General features: G+C 40.5%; 4 protein-coding genes across 14 annotated transcripts in view; 2 read left to right on the top strand and 2 right to left on the bottom strand.

Moving 5' to 3' along the window:
- The first annotated feature begins 167 nt into the window (after positions 1 to 167).
- LOC128257264 (gram-negative bacteria-binding protein 2) lies at positions 168 to 2412 on the top strand. The gene is made up of 5 exons (XM_052988209.1): positions 168 to 384; positions 775 to 1207; positions 1266 to 1579; positions 1653 to 1709; positions 1888 to 2412. Exons 1-5 carry the CDS (start codon positions 261 to 263, stop codon positions 2343 to 2345), a joined length of 1386 nt encoding a protein of 461 aa, XP_052844169.1. The 5' UTR covers positions 168 to 260; the 3' UTR covers positions 2346 to 2412.
- Positions 2413 to 3087: 675 nt separating this feature from the next.
- LOC128257340 (caprin homolog) lies at positions 3088 to 7946 on the top strand. The gene is made up of 5 exons (XM_052988315.1): positions 3088 to 3577; positions 4578 to 4760; positions 4818 to 4984; positions 5112 to 6453; positions 6513 to 7946. The coding sequence occupies exons 1-5, from the start codon at positions 3089 to 3091 to the stop codon at positions 7317 to 7319; spliced, it is 2988 nt and encodes a 995-aa protein (XP_052844275.1). The 5' UTR covers position 3088; the 3' UTR covers positions 7320 to 7946.
- A 320-nt stretch (positions 7947 to 8266) lies between these two features.
- Positions 8267 to 8996, bottom strand: LOC128257339 (uncharacterized). Its single transcript, XM_052988314.1, has 3 exons — positions 8774 to 8996; positions 8575 to 8720; positions 8267 to 8525 (listed from the first exon to the last, which is right to left on the bottom strand). The coding sequence occupies exons 1-3, from the start codon at positions 8916 to 8918 to the stop codon at positions 8382 to 8384; spliced, it is 435 nt and encodes a 144-aa protein (XP_052844274.1). The 5' UTR covers positions 8919 to 8996; the 3' UTR covers positions 8267 to 8381.
- A 694-nt stretch (positions 8997 to 9690) lies between these two features.
- The window catches only part of LOC128257001 (protein phosphatase 1 regulatory subunit 16A), a 45386-nt gene continuing 32864 nt past the window's right edge, over positions 9691 to 22212 (bottom strand). For 9 of the 11 annotated variants that reach the window (XM_052987787.1, XM_052987785.1, XM_052987780.1 and 6 more), the window contains 7 exons: positions 15388 to 16026; positions 13948 to 14656; positions 13185 to 13310; positions 13045 to 13120; positions 12356 to 12476; positions 11782 to 12290; positions 9691 to 10601 (listed from right to left, as the gene is read on the bottom strand). In XM_052987787.1, coding sequence (XP_052843747.1) covers positions 10060 to 10601; positions 11782 to 12290; positions 12356 to 12476; positions 13045 to 13120; positions 13185 to 13310; positions 13948 to 14656; positions 15388 to 15533 — 2229 coding nt within the window. In that variant the 5' untranslated portion in view covers positions 15534 to 16026 and the 3' untranslated portion in view covers positions 9691 to 10059. Of the gene's footprint in view, positions 10602 to 11781; positions 12291 to 12355; positions 12477 to 13044; positions 13121 to 13184; positions 13311 to 13947; positions 14657 to 15387; positions 16027 to 22212 lie in introns of those variants that run through there. The other 2 variants (XM_052987789.1, XM_052987790.1) reach the window with 2 other exon arrangements.

Here is a 22212-nt window from a genome sequence, read left to right as displayed (position 1 = left end):
TTATAAAATTATTCCTTACCTTTATCGGAATCTTTCATTTTTTAAAAGTGATTATGTAGTTTTATTACAGAAAATATTTTTTTAAGTACATTTAATAATTTGATATGAGCGTAGATGCGATCAAGGGGAGCTTCAATCGGGCAAGCTTTCAAGATCAAGATTTTCAATCGGATGCTGCAGTTTCACCGCAGAGCTTCTAAGAATAGAACGTTAATCGGATTCTAGTTAGTACATATATTAAGAGTAATTAAAACTGCGACATGAGCTGCAAAACGCTCTCTTGCTTGTTATTGCTTATTTCAAGCTATGCTATTTTGGGTTTTAAGATACCTAGCATTGATTTTGAAATGCTAGAAGAACAAGGATTCGAGGTGTCCATACCAGGTAAGGAATAAATCATATTTGTCTTTGAATTTCTAACACCTTAATTGGTATTATGTTTTAGTTAACTTAGTCATATGGAAAAAGCTCGTACGGGTAATTCCTTAAAACAAACGAGTTACATTTTTAAATAGCACTTTGGTTTTTTTTTAATTATACCTGATATTGACACGGACTGAATTAAATATTTTTGATAAAATTGAAACTTTTAAAACAAAATACAATTTTTAAATGATGGCAAAGCAATAAGATTTTTATGCAAATAATGGTTAAATCGGATTAATCTCTCATACAAATGATAGCCTCTCAAGATTAAAATGTATAAATACATTGGGATGAAAGACCACTTTTAAGAAACATAATGTGTAAGATCTTCTCTTCTTAACTTTCCAGATGAACCTGGCATTCAGAGGGTGTTCTACATGCTTCAAGTAGACGACACCTGTCCGGCCCTAATGGACTATATTACGGAGGCAGTTAATGGGAGCTGGGTTTCCAGGCAAAAGATGAGTCTCCAGAACAACGACAAGCTGCAGATCTCATTGCTGGTGCAGTTTAATGAGGAAATCTTCGAGAAGAGTGAAACTAAGGTGATCCTCAACAAGCGGTTACTGACCACCAGGGATTTCAGCTCGCGGAGCATTAGTTTTCCCTCGGGAGAGGGTGAGTGTCAGGCATTCCTGGCTCCCCAACAGCAAACCAAACGCTGCAAACCCGCCCAAACGATTGTGAGCAATGGCCGCCGAGCCTGCCAGGGTGAACTCATCTTCGAGGACAACTTTTCGGAGGCACAACTGAACAAGAGTACCTGGAAGCACGATATTCGGTATACAAAATCTGGCAAATTCATAGGTAATGTCTAATTAAAATGATTGCGTTTCTAGGCAGCGCATGTACCACGTGGAGGAGGAGCTTGTGGCCTTCGACGATGCCGTTAGAAACTCCTTTGTAAAAGAGGGCGAACTGCACATAGTTCCCATAGTAGCAAGTGAGGTAACCGAGGGCAGTTTCAAGCTGGGTGATCGCTGTACGGCCGTAGAAAGTCCGGATCAGGAGTGCAATATTGCCCAGGGCAGCTTCTATAGCATCAAGCCCCCAGTTTTCTCCGCTCAAATTCATACCAGAGACTCGTTTAGTTTTAAATTTGGCAAGATCGTGGTGCGAGCCAAGCTACCCAAGGGGGATTGGCTTTTTCCCTGTAAGTAGGTTTTAAATTTTTCCTAATACATGTATTTTTATGTGGGTTAATTTTGCTTCTTTGTTATTTTAAGATTTGATGCTCCAACCTGTTTCCACTTATGCGGAGACCCACTATGCCAAGCAGTTGCGTAAGTATCATTTGAAGTCTAAATTAATAAGAAAAGAATAAGTAAATTCTGGTATTGGAATACAGTTTTTCGTTAGAATTATAGTTAATAAAAGATTAACACATTGGCTCGTACATTGTTGATAGGTACTCTAATTAAAAAAATGTTTTTGTATCCCAACTCTATTTACAAATTTCAGGAATTGCCTACGCCCGAGGAAACGCTTTTTTGCGCACTAAAAAAGGAGAAGACATTTCAGGGAGTCATCTGTATGGCGGTGGAGTTGTTTGGCATCATGGAAACGCCGTTCAGTTTCTCAAGGATAAAGTGAGCAAGACCCATTATGGCGATGGTTTCCACAACTACACTATGATCTGGCAAAGGGATAAAATAACCCTGATGGTGGATGAGGAGGTTTATGGAGAGCTGTATGATGGATTGCCGTTCTTCAACGAGAAGTGCTTTATCATATTTGGAGTAACAGTGGGAGGATTTCTCAATTTTGATGATAGCATATTGGAAAAGGATGTAAAGCCCTATAAAAACAGGGAGCCCCGCGCCGCACTGTCTTTTTGGCAACACCGCGATGCTTGGGCACCCACTTGGGGCAGGCAGAGCGCCATGATTATAGACTATGTCAGGGTTTACGCAGAGTAATTTTGTATTTTGACACAGCAAATGTTTATTGCTGCTAAGTATATGAAGTAAATGTCAGTTAAGAAGATTAATTGTCTTTGATTCCTGAAACTGTTAAAAGGTATAAGTATATTTTCATTAACAACAAAAGCCAATTCAATGAAAGTGTAAAACAAACTGGTCTTTCATTTTGGAAACGTATTTTTTTTTTTAAATGTTATATCAGCTGAAATTATATTAGAAGATATTTTTGAGGCACTTCCGATTAACTATATACTTAAAGAATATATAAATATAATCATTCTTCAGTTTTTTAAAAATTGTTGGTCACTTTGATTTTTTGGAAATCGCTTTCCATCGACGATATTTTATTCGCGCGAGTCGCTTACCGCTATACAAGACAAATATCCAATTTTCTCGATTTTAGGTTTTGTATTATTTACAAAAAAAGAAAAATCCAATCACATTTTTTTTCAAATGTAATTTCTTAAGAAATGGTGGGTCCTTAAAAATTTGAATTTCCCGCCATCGTTCTTGAATATATCCCCGACTTTTCTTGCTAGTTTTGTGCTTACCCTTTTTGGTATCGATGTTATTGGTGGAAACTAGAGTATTTGAAATGAAATAAAAAATGTTCAACAAAACATTATCATCGATATTTTTTCTCCTTAATGGAGCTGTTTTTTCGGTTGACCACGGGTAAATATCGATAGTCTCTGCCAAATATCGATAGACCGATATTTTGACAAATCTATGTTGTATCGATGTTTCTCCACCTCCATTTTTTCCCCGAGACAAGCGAACTGAACGAAACAGAGCAGCGTTTAAACATCATTCCCCATTTCGAGCTAAAAACGTCGTTGAGCCAACCAGGAAGATCACAACGGCGCACCATGCCTTCGGCTGCCAATTCTGCTAATGCTACCACCACCGCTACCGCTGCCGCTGCGACTGCCCCCAACAACAACAGCAGCGCTAGCAAGGAGAAGCGCTCCTCAATCAGTTCGCTGGGCGGATCGGGAGCGGGGGCTGCTGGAGCCGCTATCAATGGCCAGAACAACAACAGCGGCAGCATCGGCGGCAATTTGAATGCGGCGGAGGGCAGCCAAACGGACCTGGCCAACAGCAACAACAACAATGCGAGCAATGGAAACGCTGCCAAGTCAAAGGCAACCGCTCCGGAGCTCTATAATCCGCTTAAGCAGATGCTGGTCACCATCGAGCACAAGATCCGGAATCTGGAGAAGCGCAAGGTCAGTATGGAAGAGGGAATCGCTGCGAAATAGGGCCATCTGAAACGCACAAAGGATCTCTTCTTCGGCAGCATGGCCCACCATTTTTATTTTCATTCTCTCCGTGTTGCTTTGTTTCGTTTTGCGCGCACCCCTCATCCCCCTGACTCTCCCCTTGCCATAAGTTTTCGGGGCTGGCAGATTTTTCGCGACGCCATGTTTTCTAGAGCACGGCGTTGCCGGATCGCAAACAGCGGCCGGCATGTCACATAGAACAAATTGCAAAAAAAAAAAATATATTAGCGTTTAGATTCTTTCGTTTGATTTTTTTAACCAGGCCCAGACTGAGTGATTAAATCAATTGCGTTTATTGACAATGTTGATTCTTGAAAGTTCTTGGCTTGAACAGCTGAGTGGGCAGTCAGTGTGGCAACTTCAGCGTCTGGTTCAAAATGATAAAGTTATTTTGTTGCCTTATACAATTTTTTTTGATTTGGTTTTATACTTCCGGAGTTCTCTTACCTCACAATTATGACTCAAGTACAATGTGTTCCAACTTATCAAAATACAGTTAAGTCCCAAAAGCAACAGTCATGGGAAAAATTGGGTTGAATTTAATTTGAACTTTTGCTCTTTCTATTGTTATTTATCTATTGAATTTCCTCATTTATTTAATTACTGTCAAGTAGTAAAACTTCGTAATCGAAGAACTCTAAACCGCATTGAGTTTATTTTTACTCTGCCTAATAATTTGGTCCCATAAATAGGCCTTAAACAAAAATACTGTAACCAGCCGTAATTTTTAAAAATTTGTGCATTCTCGAAAATTGGCTGAGAGATTTTGTCTGTACAAGTATTTATTTCCACAGATAAGCTTAAAAATTAATATGAATTTCCAAAAAAAAGGGTTTTGGTCCTGTGGAATTGACGGCAACAGTTTCAGGCATAAAAAAAGTTATTAAATGTATTAATGATTTACATTATAACCAAATTAATTCGTTAATCTCGCTAATATTAACAGACCAAGCTGGAGTCCTATCGCGCCATTCAGAGCGGCGGCAAGGAACTGAGTGGCGACCAGGCTTCGGCCGTGGCCAAATACGACGCGGTCTTGGCCAATCTGGAATTCGCACGCGAGATGTCCAAGCATATTCAGCAGCAGTCCAAGGAGGCCGAAAAAGAGCAGAAAAAGCAGGCGCGCAAGGTAAGCTCCTGACTTTATATCTTCTGCTGATACTAAAGCTATAAATTTCTATCAAAGGATAATTTGGCAAAAGCGATTGCTGAGACGATCAAGATTCGTGAAGTTCTGATTATGCAGAATGTGATCAACTGCTTCAACGACGAACAAGTGCGCAACGATTTTCTGGCCGGTGAGAACGGAGCGACAAAGTTGGACAGCAGCGATTTGGATGTGCTGGAGAAGTTGTAAGTTTCCCTTCCTCAAAGTATTTGATGCGTTCTATTAAAATATTATTTACTATTGTATTTTTTTAATGGCCCAACCATTGTTTAACAAAATTCAAGATTAACTGTAATGATTGATTTTTTGCAGCTGCATTGAGTCGCAAACCCGGCGCCCGGAAACCGCCGACGATGTTAGCTTCATTACCACTGCCCAAAAGTCTGCTGAACTGTTTTCGTCTACCATCAATGCGCGTCCCAAGTCTTTTGGCGAAATGACCTTCGAGAAGTTGCGTGCCCTCTTCCAGAAGATTCAGGACTGCGGCTACTTGGACAAGTACTACCTGGTGCCTCTGGCCGAGAACGCGGTGGCCAACAGCACGGACAGTGGCACCGGAAGCGGCGATGGCGAGGGCGGGGACTTGTTGAACGATGGCTCTGGCGAACTGGACACGGAACTGCCATCGGAGCCATCGGCTCGCAATTCGTTGGAGGAGGGGCTGGACAAGTTGCATCTGGGCGTGCAAACGGAACTGGAGCAGCATCAACAGCACCAGCAACAACAGGAGCGTCCGGGACATCATCTGTTGGAGCAGCAGCACCAACGTGCTCCTTCTCTGGATCATCAGCAGCAGACCTTAGTGGTGCAGCAACAACAGCAGCAGCAGCCGCCACCACCACCACAACAACAGGTGTACCAAGCACCTCCTCCGGCTAGAGGAACCACCACGCCAGTGCATGTTCTGTACGCTCCAGCGCCGCCTCCCCAGCAGCAGCCGCAACAGCCGCCGCCGCATCCTCACCAGCTGTTGAGTAGTCCCGTGAATCTCCAGGCCTTGCAGACGGGAGCCGCAGCTCCTCCACCGCAGCAGCAACAACAGCAGCAGCCGCATCCAACTCACTTCGCACCCAATGTGCGGGCCGTGGAGCAGAATTACTTTAAGCAGCCGCCGCCTCATCCGCAGGCTCCAGGACTGCAGGCACAACCAACGCCACAGCAGCAGCAATTTATGCAGCAGCTGCGTCCCTTGGCGGAGGTCTTGGGCACAGGAAGCTTCCACTTTCTGCAGGACAGCGAATTGGACAATCCTGAGGCCTTGGCCCCACCGCCTCCGACCAATCAGGGACTGGTATTCGAGCAACAGCCGCCGCAGCCCAACCATGTCGAAGAACCACCTCAGGCCATACAAACGCTGACGTTCACCAATCAATCGTTTCCATCGCAGCAGCCCAAACCCCAGCAGCAGGCTCCTGCACAGCAGCAGCTCTTCTCCCCGGTTCTGATCCACGAACAACGCCAGCAGCAGCCGCAACCCATGCTGATAATGCCGCGCTTGCCGACCCAACAGCCTCAGCAGCCAGCTCCTCAGGGCATTGGAATGCAGCCGGGCGATGTAACCTCAGTTTTTCCGTACGAAGTTGCTGCGGTTACCTATGAGCAGCAGATCCAGCAGCAGCTGAAGCAGCAACAACAACAGCAGCAGCAGCAACAACAGCAGCAGCAGCAACAACAACAGCAGCAGCAACAACAACAGCAGCAACAACAACACATCAGCAGCAGCAGCAGTTGGAGGAGCCTTCGCCTGTGAACACCTCTTCCAGTGTTGGTGCCGGTGGCGATGTGGAGAACAATGAATGGCATACCCGTAACAATGATACGAATGCTGCAGCCACAGCTGCGCTTACGAATGTGCTGAAGGGCGAGGCCACGCCCCCGGCACCGCCCACCAAGTGGAGCTCGGAGATGAATGCCATGAGCAGCGCTGCTTCGAATGGCAGTAGCAACACGAGCCACAAACAGGAGTGGGCGACGCCCAGGGACCACAGCGCTGGTGGCTATGCGGACAACGATGGCAACAACCACTGGAACAACTCTCAAGGGGAGGGCCGTCGCAACTCTGGCAACTACCAGCGACGCGGTGGAGATCGGGATAACCGGGACCGTGATCAGGGCGGGCGAGGCGATGAGCGGCGCAATGGCGGTGACAGAGGCAACTACCGGTCGCGCCAATACGGCAACTCCTCGAACCCGAACGGACGCAATTCAGGCAACAGCGGCGTGTACTTCCGGAACAATGAGTCCGGAAACGGTGGAGGCAACAGCTACTACCAGAATGGCGGTGGCGGCGGTGGCACGTACAACAAGGAGTCGCGCTACGAGAACTCTGGCGGTGGAGGAGGAAGCTATCGGGGCCAGCGCGGGGGTAACCAGCAGAGAAACGTTAATGGTTCGTACGGCGGCGGCAGGCCCATGGGCGATCGTGGGCGTGGCGGAGCGGGCAACCAGGGCGGTGGTGGCTATATAAACCGACAGAACCAGTCACAGCGCATGCCTCTTGGACTGGAGAATAAAAACTGAGAAAACAATACGTATTAACCGCAAACAAAAAACATACAATTCATGCAAACCATACACACACAAAACCAACCCATAAAGAAAACAAAAGGAAACCAATCATCCACATGCAAGTAATGGCCACGTAGACGTACAATTATCGTTACGTATAAAACTCTCAAGCAGAAGAAATGGAGATCTACCAACAAGAATCCTTTATAACGCAACTAGGGGAACGAAAATGAGCCAACAGCAAAACCGACTCGCGCGCATTTTTGAATACAGTTTATAATTGTTTCCCTTGATTTTGGTTTATTTGATAATGTATTAATAATAAAACAAAATAGTTGTTAGAAACAAAAAGGATTTACAACTATATACAGGAAAGTAAACGCTCTAAGGGTTTCTAAAACTCCCAGGCAGGATAAGAATTCGGCGAAAGAACACAAACGAAAGATGGGCTAAACGACAGAACTAGGATCAGCCAATCCTCGCCCGACTTAACTATATCCCTGTTTGGATGCGTTAATAAACACAGATGTCGAGAGAAAGAAAATAAAAAGTATTTATACGTCTTAGCAATTAAATAACGATTCTGAAATATACAAATTAATTACTATTACCTATATATATAAACGAAGGATAAATATATTTATAGTTTGTGCTCTTACTGTCATGCTCTATCCCATTTCAACACCTTTTCTTTTGTTTTGCCAAACTTTTACCCACAAACAAAGAAAGCAAAAATACAAAAACCACGCAAGAAAATAATAGTTGTAATTAATAATGCGTGAATGAAAAGGCGTGCACACTAACAGTGCATTATAAATGAAATGAAAACTATGTATTTGCAAAATAGTACATACATTAAACAAAATTATATAAACTACTTGTTTTCTTTAAATATTTTAAAGGGTAATTGGATAATTTTTGGAAAAATTGGAAAGATTAACAAGTATATAAATTCCACATTCTATCAATTTGAAATAAAATTAGATTTAGATCTGATTAAAAGGTATGCAAATAAAACCCAGACATCCCCTTATATAAAAATAAAGTTCTTTTTTTATTTAAAAGGTTTTTCTATTATTTGTCCTTCCCTGGATCCATTTTCTTGGACTCCATTGCTCCTCCATCGCAGAGAAACCAAAGGCCAGCAAGAATTAGTGTAATACCAATTCCAGATAATGCTGTAAGTGGTTCGTGGTATACAAGAGCTCCTAAAATAAACTATATAACACAAATTAATCATTGTTTATAACTGATTAACCAAACTAACCGATAAGACATAGTTAGAGGCGGCAGTTAAAACAACGCAGGTTAAAGTTTGATCAGTCATTTGAAGGGCTTTCAAAAAACATCGCAAGTTACTAACATTGCAGACTATCATAAGAAGTAGTGGTAGGCCATGCACTAATGCAATATCTACAACGATAAATAGTTAAAAACAGTTTTCTTTGTAAAACAAACAAACTTGCCCAAATAAGACGAGTTGGAAATAGTTCCAGAAGTGTTCAGTAATTTCTGAGCTCTGAGGTGGCTGGGAAGTTTTCCAAAAAAGCTCCCCCCAGCGGCAAAGGACCCAGCCACCAAGCTATAACGGTATTTTGCAAGCGACTCCATTTATTTTAAATTAAAAGAGATGTAAACAAATAAATTAACAACACAATTTTTGCGCTGTCAATAAACATTAGGCCAATAGATCAGCTGATATGTAAAATTACAAGCGTTGCCAGCTTGTGTATAGAAAATTATTATGTTCAGAAATAATCCACTAGATGGCGTTTACCCTTGGCGCCTACTCAAGTAAAACATTTTGTGTAGAATTTTTTCGTATTTCATTTGTTTATTTTACAAAACTCAGCTAATGCCTTGACATTTAAATCGAAAAAGTCTCATTTGCTAATTGCGCGTTGTGTTTTTGCATTTTATCTCTTAATCTTTTGGAATTGTGTATATATACAAACATAGTTGCTACATAAATAATACAAAATTTCTTGTATCTCTCAACAAAACAAAACTCACTTAATGCAGAGCAGAATAATTTCATTCAAAAATAGATCCAGTGAAACTGGGCCAAATCGTAATGCTGACTGGCTTAAACATCTTTTTAATTCAAACATTTAGACACTTATATGGGGAATTGCTCGAGTGCTTTGCATTTCGTTTCATTGCTTTGCTTTACTTTGCTGTCACGTTTTAACTACAATTTCGCTATCGTATATTTATTTAAATATTTCATACTTGTAGCATAATACTTTGCCTGTTTCGGTTTTAAGACTCACACACTGAACCACAATTATTCTCAATGCACTGCAAGCAAATCTATTAAGTTAATATAAATATTTTTTGATGTTTTTGTTTTATGGTTTTGATTTTTCTTTTACATATAAACTAAGGTAAACTGCTCACATTTACTATACGTATTTTTTTTTTATAATATTTAAAATGTATACATATGGTTGTATATTTGTATAAATTTGTATCGTATAATCTGTTTTGTGTGTGTAGTGTAGTGTAGTGTTTGCTAGGAAAATGCAACGACTTTGAGCCGTTCTGGGAGCTCACAGAATTGAACCCCATTCTTAAACCAACAAGCATTTGTGTTTTTAACATTGAACAATTCACTCACTGAATTCGGTTAATCTATAAAAAAAGACACTTTTTTCATTGCCATTCAAACAATGGTCTATCCCTCTGACAGATGTGGTTGCTTTGATACCCTGTTATTCTACAATAGTTGTTAGTAAATTATATTTAGCTTCTACATCAGGACGCAGCATTTGCGACTGGAACTGGTGCTATCGGTGACCACATCCCCGGTGATTCCGCTGAACTTGTTCAGCGAACTGCCCGCCGGCGATGATGCCTCGAAGTCGGATAGTATGCTGCCCGAACCCATGTGACCCATATGACCCATTGGTTGCGTCGAGATCGGTGCTGATCCATTGTTGTTGTTGTTGCTGGTGCTAAGGTTGTTGTTGTTGTTGTTGCTGCCAGTGCTGCTGCCGCCGGCTCCTAAAACAGAACCATTAGTTGTAGTTGCAGTAGCAGCTGCAATTTGATGGGCATTGCTAGTTGTTTGGGATGACAATTCGAAGTTATTGAGTACATTGGCGGTGCGTGAAAGCGAGCGTTGCTTCTTCAAATTAGCCAATGTGGCACTATAGCCATCTAATGCAACAAGCTGCTGCTGCTGCTGTTGATGCTGCTGGTGTTGCTGCAACAGCAATACATGTTGCTGCTGCTGCTGATGTTGCTGCTGCTGCTGCTGTTGATGTTGCTGATGGTGCGTGCCATTGGTGTCTGGATGTTGGTGTTTTTTGGCAAGGCGGTGGGTGTGTGTGTGTTTTTTTTTTTGTTTATTTGGGTGGTGCGATGGTGGTGTAATTGTTGTTTTTATTGTTGATGATGATGCGGGCAGGCAGACGACACAGAACGGGCGAAACGAGGCACAACAACAACAACAAAAAATAGAATGAAACAGAAACAAGCAAATGTTATTTTACTTTTCATCTCTTTTTCCCAGAGAGTTAAGTTTGCAAATACCCTTTGACCAGTTGGGTGTAATGGGTTATGTCAAATGGATGTTACATGCAAGTTTGTTACGATAGATGTCAACCATGCTTTCTGTCATTTTAGTACTTAAATAGACCTTAGTTACCTCACATGGACAGCTATCTACCAAAACAATACAAATCAATAACTTGTTAGAGGACAAAAGGCTTCAATACCATTATACATTTTCAAAGTGCTATACTATCAGGTTTTCTTTGAGTAAGAAATATTTAAGCCATTGAGAATATCAGGCTTTAAGTCCCATAACCTGTTATAATATTTTTAACTTATATTTCTCCGTTAAACGAAAAAGAACATATTTTTAGGTTTAACAATCATTAACATATTATGTTTAATCTAGTAAAATTTTAAAATAAATCAAACGCAAAATCAAGAGAACATTCAACAAATAAAGAAAATAAATTTTTGACGTATATACTGCTATCGGTTTCTGTACATAATAGAGGCATTTAAGAATATACAAATTGATGAAACTTTTTGATTCGAAGTGTTGCAGTATTACAAAATATTACAATCTAGAGTGAACAAATGTAAAGTTAATTATAATTAATAATTTTATTCCAATCGAACTATTTTTAAAACTTCTTCCCTAATTGCTTTCTAAAACACAAAACCATGCCCTGCAGGGCAAACCCCATTCGCTATTCTACTCATGCTGTAAGCTGTGTTTGCTTGTTGGAAGTATTTTCATTTCCATTTTAGTAGAGTCGTTAAATAAACATTAAACATTGACATTGACACGGGGACAGAATGGCGCTTAAGCAGGACTCTCCGTGATACGTTGACGCTCCTTGGGAGCCGCATTGTGTGGTCGGAGGTGGGTTGATGGGACCAATGAGTGAGTGGGTGGCTTTGGTGGCAGGGAGGAAGCGGAAGCAAGCCTAAACGTGGCCAGTGGTTGACTCACCCACGAGGACGGTGACCTGGACATTGATCTTGCCGTTGGCAGCCTCCTTGGACGATTGGATCTGGACGGCCTCGGCACTGGCCGCCGTTCCCTTCTCGGTGAGGATGACGGCCGCCGCCGAGGTGGCCCGCTGCATCTCACCGACGGCGCCGGCGGCTTTCAGGCGGAGCAGCTCGTCGTTTTCCCGGCCATCCGGAGGACGACGCGACTGGTAGGAATGTGTGGCGGTGGCCGCCAGTGCGGCGGAGGATGCCGTCATGGCATTGTCCAGCGCATCGGCGGACTTGGAGTGCGGCAGTAGCTGGCCATTCGAACTGCCCGTCGAGGGTCGCTTCTCGCCGTTGTTGTTCCCGTAACCATAGCCATTGGTCAGGGGATCGCCGCCCGAGGAGGGAGCCTCCGAATCCGTCGCCTCCTGGGCCTGCAGACGCAGTCGCGTCTCCTCGACGGCATCCTTTTTGGTTGTCAGCGTTTTGTCCCGCAAACTAGTACGTCGCACTGATTGGGCTCTATGGGATTTACTGGCTTGTTAGTGTTCCTTTGATGGCCCTTCAAGGACTATATATATATATACCTTGTGTTGTTGCTCTGTGAGCGTCGAACGCGCCGTCGTTGCGCCTCGGCCAGTCGTTTGCTCTCCTGCTCCGTCTTCAGCTGCTCGATGCGCTCCCTGATCTCGGGGTCTTCACAGATATCTACAAAAGTATGACCAGGATTATTCATAAATTATAACAATTATTTAAATATATTTAATTTATGAATTTTAGCCTATTAAAAACTGCACTTCTAAATCCATACCCCAAAACAACTGAATAAAAATGGCTTTATTTCAATAGTTCATTTTCCAAATATTTCCTTATGAAATAGGCCTTTTAATGTGATCCAAATTGAAAAACAGATTATAGAGGTGTTAATTAAAAGTTCGTACAGTTTTTACTGATTTTCAAATAGAAGAGCCCAATCAAACTACTAGCTTTTTATTATTGATGCTCATTTAAAAAATGTATACATTATTTTTCTACCAAATGTTTATTTCACTTTAAAGTTTTTTGAAAGAATACAAAGAGCGTGAAAATCTAGTTTTTTAATAAACTCACAAAATTGTTGAGCACTCCTAAACCTGTTTATCATGGTAGACGTAGTCTAGTTGCATTCCGGAAATTTAAATATTCAACAATTTATGGCCCAATTTCATATTCATGTGTATTTTTCTGCACAAGAATATCCGTTGCTTTAGTGCCGCAACCTGTTCGCTATTCTCACCTGAGGGCGTCTCATCGTCCTTGTTGCGAACATTTAAGTCAGCACCACATTGGGCCAGCATCTCCAGCACCTCCAGCTGGAAGAAGAGTAATATTGCAAATTATTTTTCCATTGCTCACATTTTATTTGACCTCACTTACATGTCCCCAGCAGGCGGCGGCATGAACCGGAGTCCACAGATCCTTGTCCATGGCATCCACGTTGACATGCTGTTCCAACAAAAACTCAACGACACGGACATATCCATTGGCAGCAGCTATGTGAAGCTGGACAATTGAAACAAATTAAAAGTTATGCACACGAAAAAGTTGCGAGTTCAGTGACATATATATATATATATATTTGAGAGCAAATAACAAATTCTTTGATAAAATATTGGCAATCCCATTTATTAATAAGAAATTATTAGCATAGAAATGATTTATTTTTAATTTATAAAGTAAAATTTCATAGAAAGCTGGAATCATGTGTCGAATCAACCTATTAAAACTTGAGAAAGTGTTTATTAATAAGTTTTTTTCCGTTACTCATGAAATATTTAAAAAATGACACAGCCAATTTTAATTTATATTTTCTAGGGAAAAGTTGACTTTTTACATGAAAAGTTTCAAAAATTGTTACTCATGAAATATTTAAAAAATGACACAGCCAATTTTAATTTATATTTTCTAGGGAAAAGTTGACTTTTTACATTAAAAGTTTCAAAAATTGTTACTAGCATGGTTTGTTATTTCATAAGCTTGTATTATGAAATAAAGTTTTTTGAATATTTGACGTTTAACTAGTTAAATAACTTTAAAAACGTTAAGTTTTTTTTTTGTATTAAATTTGACACATTTTAGATTTTATTACAATTTCTTTGCAATGCAGACTCATAATAATGTACAAAATGAGGTAACTTACGGGTGTGGCGCACTGGTAGTCCGGCTCCTCCAAATCCCCTCCGGTGCGGACCAGTTCCATGAGGTCGCGCAGCATTATGCGCTCCGTGGAGGAGCGCGTCTCGTCGATCAGCTCCTGGGTAACGCCCCGTTGCGCCATCTCGCCCTCGATGAAGTCCAGCGTGTTCTCATCGTCGCACAGGTCGTAGGGCATGTTGCCGTCGGTGTTGACGGCCAGCAGATTGGCGCCGTTCCGGATGAGGATGCGCACCAGCTCGAGGTGGCCGCAGGTGGCAGCCGCATGCAGCGGCGTCCACTTATCACTGTCCTGCGCATCCACATTCGCACCGTACTCCAGCAGTAGCTGCAGCATCTCCACGTTGTTGTCAATGCACGCCTGATGCATCGCCGTCAGTCCGTCCTCGTTGGCCGCATCCGGCGTGATTCCGTGCTGCAGCAGGGCCGCCACCTCGGGCATGTCGTTCCGGGAGGCAGCCTCGAGGAGCACCACGCTGTTCTCGAAGGATATGTGCCGCCTGCCGCTCAGCGTACCCGAACCGTTGGCGTGCCGGAAGTGGTGCGTCGTATCCCCGTTGCCGTTCATCAGCGCGTTGCCCAGCGACCCGCTTCCGGTTCCGCTGCCACCGCTCGCCGTGTTGCCTTTCGACCGCTGCAACTTGGCCCACTCCTTGTCCTTCTGCCGGGACAGCTTCAGCTGCTGGGCACGACGTCTAGTCAACGGGCAAAGATTGAGGCAGAGATTTTGGGATTAGTTGCGGAAATTCGATAGCACAAAAGCGGAGGAGTGGAGAATTACAGGAAGTTGGGGGATTTACTTAAACAATTATTTCTGTTCGGTTTATCGTCTTAAATGTTGTGCACAGTTATGTTTTTTTAATTAAAGCTTTCTTCTAAGTCAGATATACGTATCAAGCTAAAGGATACATTCTTATTGTTTCTTTTAGAAGATTTCTTACCTACATAACTCAAAGGCAACTAAAAAATCATCTTAAATGTTGTTTTTTCATTTTCGTATAATTTTCCTTTTTCTAATTTGAAAAATACACAGAGAAATTAGGGCTCTAAAACCGACTTTTATGTGCTTAGTTTTTAAATAGTAGAAGAAAACATTTTAGTAACAATGAGTAAAAAAAGTTTGTAAAAACAACTTCTTCAAAACAGATCGAGCCTCTGTATGCAAACACAATTTAAAATTATAAGTTATATATTTCTGCAACTTTATTTAATTTTGCGTTCTTTTTCTAATATTTTTTTGTTGATATTTATTTAAGTTTTAATTGGGATGCTTGCCCACAAATTTAGTAGAAGTTTTAACAGTTTTTGTCTTTAAATGTGTTCAAATATACACAGAAAACAACATAATTGTTTTTTGAGATAGTTATTATCAGGCCTATGTTTTTTTGTGTCTATGTCTATCAGTTAATAAATTTAGATAACTCACAATCTGGCCAGCTGGAGCCGCTCGTGGGTGGGCAGACTCTCCACCGTCTGCATCTCGGCCACCAGATCGGCGTGCTCCATCTTGAGCTGCTTGGCGTAGCTGGCATCCTCTTGGCTCTTGCGCTGTATCAAAATGCCCTTGATCATGGTGGTTTGGGGATTTGAACCTTACACCCGCTCAATGATATGTTTGCAAGTGTGCTTTAGAATAATTCTGTGCAATTTTGTGGCATTTGACAACAATTTGCGAGGCTTTTGTTATTTGTGCTGCAGTTTCGTCTGGTCCGCATGCATTTGTATGCAAATTGTAATTTGCATCTTTGAATTTGATTTGATTGCAACTGCTCGCTCTGGCGGTTTTTATTGTTGCCCTCGTTGTTGCTCGTTGCTCGGTAGATGTTGCAGCTGTTTCGATTGCTGTTGCAGATGTTGCTGCTGTTGCTGCTCCTTTTGTCTTCTTCCCCTGGACCCTTTCACTCCTGGTCAACACCCGAGGCTGCTCTCATGGCAACTACCACGTTTATCCTTCGTCCTGTGCGGTTCTCTGGTCGTCCTGTCCTCTGTGTTTACTTATGATTTGCTTTCCCCAGCTGTTGATATTTGCCGAAGCTCGCTTCTCAGCAACTTTTCGTTGTAAACTCTGAAGGGAGATAGAGAGTAGAAAAAACCATATAAAATACACATAATATTCTATAAAATTGTAAAGTTTCATAGTTTACCCCATCTGGTCAAAATTAAAACAAAGCACAAGTCTTAAATCTAACTGCCTGATAAATTTCAGCATGATAAATGAATCCTAAAGGAGGGGGGCCATGGCAATTGAGTAAATGGATCCAAAGTTGAAGAAGCACAAACTATTATTCGCTTATACTTTATTTTATAACTTGAACACGTTGGCTATGCTCAAAATATAAGAAGAGTTATTAAAATATATTATTTAATAATTAGTTAAATACTAAAATTTTTTATAAAGACATCTTTAACATTTATCAACAAATGTTGCTTTAAATAAATTGAAAATAAGTTAGTATTCCATTAGCTAATAGCTATTATCAAAACATTCAATTCAATTTAAATTCCGTTTGACAAATTCATTGGTAAATTACGATTTAAATTAAAATGATGTTTAATCCGAACTTTGCTGTTCCCTTAGAGGGTATTCCAACTTTGATGTGGCCAAGGAAATTTTCCCTTCGTAATGGTTTTTTTTGGGTGCGTTGAAGCATAAGGATAATGCTGATGACGCATGAGTCCTTGGATCCCCTGCCTTAACCCTCTGATGCCCCTGTTTACCTCTCTCCACTCGACCTGTCATCGATAGCCGGGCCAATGCCTTGAATAAGTATTAGCCACTGCTTCGTGGAAATTGCATGCCAAGAAGCCATCATCGAGTTAAGTTTACTTTACTCGGTTCAAGCCACAAGCCCAATCTCATGTGCAGCCAGCTTGATCCTGCGAATGTGTCTTATCCTAGGACGGTCAACAAAGGGAATTACTAAGTGGACTTGCAACAAAAATTCAGAAAAAACACCCAGCTTTTTAACGACCTTGCCGAGTTGGCTCTGTAAAATGAACGAAGACGTTAAGTCGCTAATTTACTATGCTCTCAGTGCAAAAACATTTAAGCGCAAGATAAAGATAAACGGGAACAGGATTTCTTTGAATAAAAAAATTGCATAATTATATATTTAGTCATATAAAAAATAAAATAATTTTGTATGGTTTGTATTCAGCCAAGTAATGTTTTAAGATTTGTGCTTAAAATGTCCTTTAACCAATAAATAAACATGTCGTGCCGCAAATGTAATACAGTAATTAAGGCCACCATTTGTTTATTTTAGGCCCTTACAAGAAAACAAACAAACAAACAAACAGACTTAATTATAAAACAAGGCTATTGATTACTTCCATTCATCAATTATTTACCTGTTTTCCTACACAACATTAAGCCATTAAACAAGCCCAATTTAATTAATTTGGCATCCTTCCGTAAGAACATTGCCAAGCTCAATTTCACAGCAGAACAAACTGAAACATGTATTAAACTAACAATCAATCATCCTTCTGTTTCGCATAACATTTTCCCTTAAAAAAGACTTAATCTTATTTGAGTATCTCAGCAATCTGTATCAGTTCCTATTTGATGTGAAAACAAAGTTCATTATCATAAATTGAAAATTGTAATTACTGTTTGCCTTGAAATATTGCATTCGCGATAGTAGAGTGTGTATATCCACATTTTCCTCTTCCATATTGCAGCAGTAATAGTCATTAAATGAACAATTTAAATCGAATATCGATTTTGGCTGTGTGTTACACACTTTTCGGCATCCTGTTGCAGCATATGAATATCCTTGAAGTGGATAGATGGGAAATTGCAGCCATTAAGGAAATGTTCATTTATGAGTTTTGTCAGATGCAATACAAAAGGAATTTCCATCCTACGTGACAATGTAAATGTGTGAGTGTGTCCCAAAAATTGTCGATAACAGGAGTTGCAAAAACAACTACCACACTACGCACTACTGAAATAACGTACACCATGGCGTATGCGTGCTATCTCTGCGGTCAGTCAAACCCAAGCGCTCATTTTCTCTCTCTCACTCTCGCACTTTATGTGTGCGTGCTGGAAACTCCGTGTTATTAATTTCGCACGCCTCGTTTTAAGCTAAATATTTATGCAACCATATAATGGCAAAAAAGCAAATAATTTATGGCTTAAAGGCAAACGTTAAAAGATAATGATAAGAAAAGCTCAGTACAAAGGCCCGAACAAATCTCAAAATGCAGAGAAGTCCATTAAAAAGCTGGCTTTTATCTATATTGCAAGAATAAAGTTTGGTTTCGCACATTATATTAATTAAACGTTCTTTCTTAAATTTTAAAAATCTACTGATCTATACAATTTTGTATCTTTATGTATTTTACCCTACTATAAAGCAACTTAGTTTATTAAAGTAACTGGTTTCTGTTTAATGAAAGATATTTTTATTTATATGATATATATTATTGAACAGCTCCGATAATAATTCGCCGGAAACCGAAAAGCAAATGCTTTTGTGGAATTTGAATCAAAAACTATGAATACCTATCGAATCTTATACAAAGAAACATAAATGCACATAATAAATATACTACTTAAAGGTGGATATCAACCGATAAGATAAAGAAAGCTCAGCACAAATACCAATGGCCAAACGAAACTCAAATACACTTAAAGAAATTTAATTTGTCTTTTTTTTCTAGCCAAGTGCTTCCAAACATCAAGGCAAGTGACGGAAGCCACGATGACCTCAAGCAGCTGATGAAAGGACGTCGTTTAGGCGGGGGTTAGAAAATGAATGGCACTCGACAGGCGCAATGTGCAACATAAGACAAAAGCAACAAAAGGATGGGGAGAAAAAAAAAACACCTTTCAGGCATTATCCTTCGGATAGGTCAGGGGATCTAAATGGCGACGAAAACTGCCGACGGCCAGCGGCCAAGAAATCCCCTCTTTCTTCCTAATGAGTGCCAGCACCACAGCGGTTGCATCTGTAGCAGCTGCACATGCCTGTGCTAGATTGCTACAGTTGTAATTGCCTAATTGCCTTTCTTGACCTCTTAATTACACTTGAAAATGTATTTTATTTAATTTTCATTAAAATATTATATTAAAAGCTCATTAGAAGTATTGTTCTCAATCAATTAAAAAACCTATAACAAAATTAAATATAAACTTAAATAAAGCAGTAAATTAAATTCCTTGTTGACTCGTTCTTATTTTCATATTTCAATTTATTGCGAAGGCAATAATAAACCCAATCCAAGAAAAGTTTGCTTATTGAAAACAACATTGATTGTTTACTCTTTTTATATTATTGATGAAATTACCTTTTAAACAAAACTTATAAAGATTGTAATACCATGTGTTTGCTGATACTTAGCATTAATGAAAGTCTCAATAACACTTATCTCAGAACTTCAAACTCTTTATCCAGCATTAATTAAGCCCTCCAGCCAGAGGTTAGTTTATGTTACCTCATTCTCGTTATTTTAATTTTTCCTCATCAATAACAATTTTTAATTAAAACATATTCAGCCCCACGCGTTGCTCATTATTTTCTTCTTATAGTATATGGTCATCGAAGCGTTAGAGTTCCGCTTAATTAGCAGCCACTGTAAGCGGGGCGAAAAGGGGGAGCTGAGGGGTTGGGGGTGGCAGGTGGCAAGTGGGTGCGGAGTGGGTGGTCAATGGAGAGGGTGTTGGGTCGTACTGTACTTGTGGTGCCTCTCGAGTGTCGGCTGCTCTCGCATGTGTGCTCGAGGGCAGCGAATTATGTGCTTGCAGTGAGTGCAAGTGCATTAGCACCCACCAAGAGGGTTGGGTTGGCCAAAAAGGGGGTGGCGGCTCACGGGGAGACAGGATGTTTGCCTTAACTGGTGCCCAAGTGCTTCCTTGCGAGGCCATTGCAATGTCTGCCTCCATTGCAATGGGCCCGGTTCGACTCGACTCGACCCGGCCCGATGTTTCGGCCAAAAAGTGTGCCACAACAAACACACAGATTTACAAGCCCAGCACGGCAGGGTAATGAAAATAATAGTTACTGCGATCGTTGTTGGGCCCTTAACGGGGGGTTGTATTTATAATTTCAGGCAATCTATGCGTACTTTTATATGTCATAACCTGACCTTTTTATGTTTTCAACCAAATACCAACCAAATACACATTTTGAGGTAAAACTTAAGTTAACCAAGACACATCAATAAGTATCAAATTAAACGAATGTTCATTTGAGAAAAGTTTACTTAACCATAACTATTAAAATCCCAACAGGGAAAACATAAAAAAAACCCAAATGGAAGGAACTCAATTTAAAATTTATAAACAACCAGAAATTAATATAACAAAATTGATTGAGTATCTTATCTTAGCATTTACAACATTAAAGTGATTTAAAGGTTTATATTCAGCTTTATATACCTTTCTTCCTGAGAGCTTTACTGTTAAACTTTCAGGAAAAAAAGATAGCCACGTGGCACTTTAGTTGATGGACATAAGTATACATAATCTTAAGATACTGACCCTAAATCACTTAAACAACATACAAATAATCCAACAAACAAACATTTCCCTTCAGAAAAATCAACGAAGCATAACTTTTTACTTATCTTGAGTATTCTTAGATATTTTTGATAAATTTGATTATATCATCGTTATGAGATAAATTTAATGATTTAAATGAAAATATATTTGTTTCCACAGAGGCAGTCGTTTATTTGCTTTTCTAAACAGTAGGTACTTAACCTTTGTTGAGTCGAATAATAACACAATTTTAAGGAAAAGAGTATTTGCAGCAGCGGTTATATGTCTCTTCAAAGGTTTTTGGCTTTGGTGTTGGCAGCGGCACTGCCATGTTGCTTCTGTTGCCGTTGTGTTTGGCCCCAAAAATGAAAATCAAATAAAGCGATTGCACGTGAGCCAAGTCTCGAGTCAGGTTGGGATGAGTTGGGTTGGCACATGTATACGAGAAGTTCGGGGCTGAGCTGAGCTGAGCCTCCGCCGAGACTGTGGAAAATGCGAATTGGGTTTCCAACTTTGTTGTTTCCGCTTTGTTGACTTTGCCCGGCCGGTCCGACGCCCATTCTGGCCAAGAGTGGAGAAGGACGTGGCTCATGCAAATTAAATTTCGGTGCTGATTTGTCTGCAGTGCCTGCTGCGTCTGGCAAACGGGGTCACAGGTGTATTTTGTGCCCGTTAAAGTTCGTTTCGTTTGTCGATTTTTTAGGACTTTGACTCTCTGGCACAGGTCCCCAAGGACCCAAGGAACATCCAGGGACTGGGTCAAATGGAGAGGGCCATGTCACTCTTTGGTCGGTTGCTAAGGCTGAGCAGCTTTACCATAAGCGACACAAAAATAATGCTTACGAGCCAAAACAGAAAATATGAGGGGGCTTCACATGAGATTTCAACGAGTTGAAATGAATTGCTCTAAAGGAATGGTATTCCTTGGCAACGAAATGTTTGCGGACTTGAGTTTCAACTGGCAAAATTTGGCTACACAACAATTGTCACAGAAAGAGCTCTAGGAGGTTTTGTAGAGCTATGCGGAATTCTGTGGAATTTCAACTTAGTTTTAACCTCATTCAGGGAATGTGCCTGCAGCTATAACGACGAGTAAAATAAATGTTTTCTCTAAAAGCTTCTGTAGTTCTGAACATTCTGCAACTGCTTTTATATTATTTAAACTTTTGCTTCATTAATTTAAACTTGGTGCATATATGTATTTTAATTAAAACTTAGTTTGCACCAGTCATTCGTTTTCATGCAGGTAAACAACATTTTTTAATGAAATTAAATAAAAAAAAAATGGAAAATTATTAAAATCGTTTTATAATTTAAATAAAAATAACAACTTTTGAAGAAAATAATATGGTAACTTAAATGTGTATTTATTTTGATTTGTTATTGGGAAATGGAATTTACGAAGATATTTAAATCTGTACCCACAAAGCTAAAATGGTGCTTTACCAACTGGAACTTCCTGTTAGTGCTACATAATTTCCAGCAGAATATGCATAAGCAGTGAGTAAATATAACCATCTAAAACGGCCGGACTAACTTCTCTAAACGGGTTGTACGTACTTCCCTTTTACATCTCCCCTCCTTCCAATTTCCCAGACTCACATACTCGTTCAGAGGAAAAGTGTCCACAACTGATTATCATGGAGTGCTGTATTTCCCATTTGGTCCCAGTGATGTGTTCATTTCGTTGGCACTGTCCAACCCCAAATTCCTGCCCCTTTCCGTCTCGTAATAAACTGAGAGAAAAACAATGTTTAATGA

The sequence above is a fragment of the Drosophila gunungcola genome (genome assembly GCF_025200985.1).
Source record: "Drosophila gunungcola strain Sukarami chromosome 3L unlocalized genomic scaffold, Dgunungcola_SK_2 000002F, whole genome shotgun sequence".
Lineage (NCBI taxonomy): Eukaryota > Metazoa > Arthropoda > Insecta > Diptera > Drosophilidae > Drosophila > Drosophila gunungcola.
This window is presented reverse-complemented; position numbering and strand designations above follow the sequence as displayed.

Excerpts from the sequence above, each read along its gene's own strand:
- LOC128257264 (XM_052988209.1), top strand. The coding sequence starts at position 261 with ATGAGCTGCAAAACGCTCTCTTGCTTGTTATTGCTTATTTCAAGCTAT. Across the intron at positions 385-774 it reads ATTCGAGGTGTCCATACCAG|ATGAACCTGGCATTCAGAGG; the intron begins GTAAGGAATAAA and ends TTAACTTTCCAG. Across the intron at positions 1,208-1,265 it reads ACCTGGAAGCACGATATTCG|GCAGCGCATGTACCACGTGG; the intron begins GTATACAAAATC and ends TTGCGTTTCTAG.
- LOC128257340 (XM_052988315.1), top strand. The coding sequence starts at position 3,089 with ATGTTTCTCCACCTCCATTTTTTCCCCGAGACAAGCGAACTGAACGAA. Across the intron at positions 4,985-5,111 it reads TTGGATGTGCTGGAGAAGTT|CTGCATTGAGTCGCAAACCC; the intron begins GTAAGTTTCCCT and ends GATTTTTTGCAG. Across the intron at positions 6,454-6,512 it reads AACAGCAGCAGCAGCAACAA|CAGCAGCAGCAGCAGTTGGA; the intron begins CAGCAGCAGCAG and ends ACAACAACACAT.
- LOC128257339 (XM_052988314.1), bottom strand. The coding sequence starts at position 8,918 with ATGGAGTCGCTTGCAAAATACCGTTATAGCTTGGTGGCTGGGTCCTTT. Across the intron at positions 8,721-8,773 it reads TTCCAACTCGTCTTATTTGG|ATATTGCATTAGTGCATGGC; the intron begins GCAAGTTTGTTT and ends TTATCGTTGTAG. Across the intron at positions 8,526-8,574 it reads CCTCTAACTATGTCTTATCG|TTTATTTTAGGAGCTCTTGT; the intron begins GTTAGTTTGGTT and ends TGTGTTATATAG.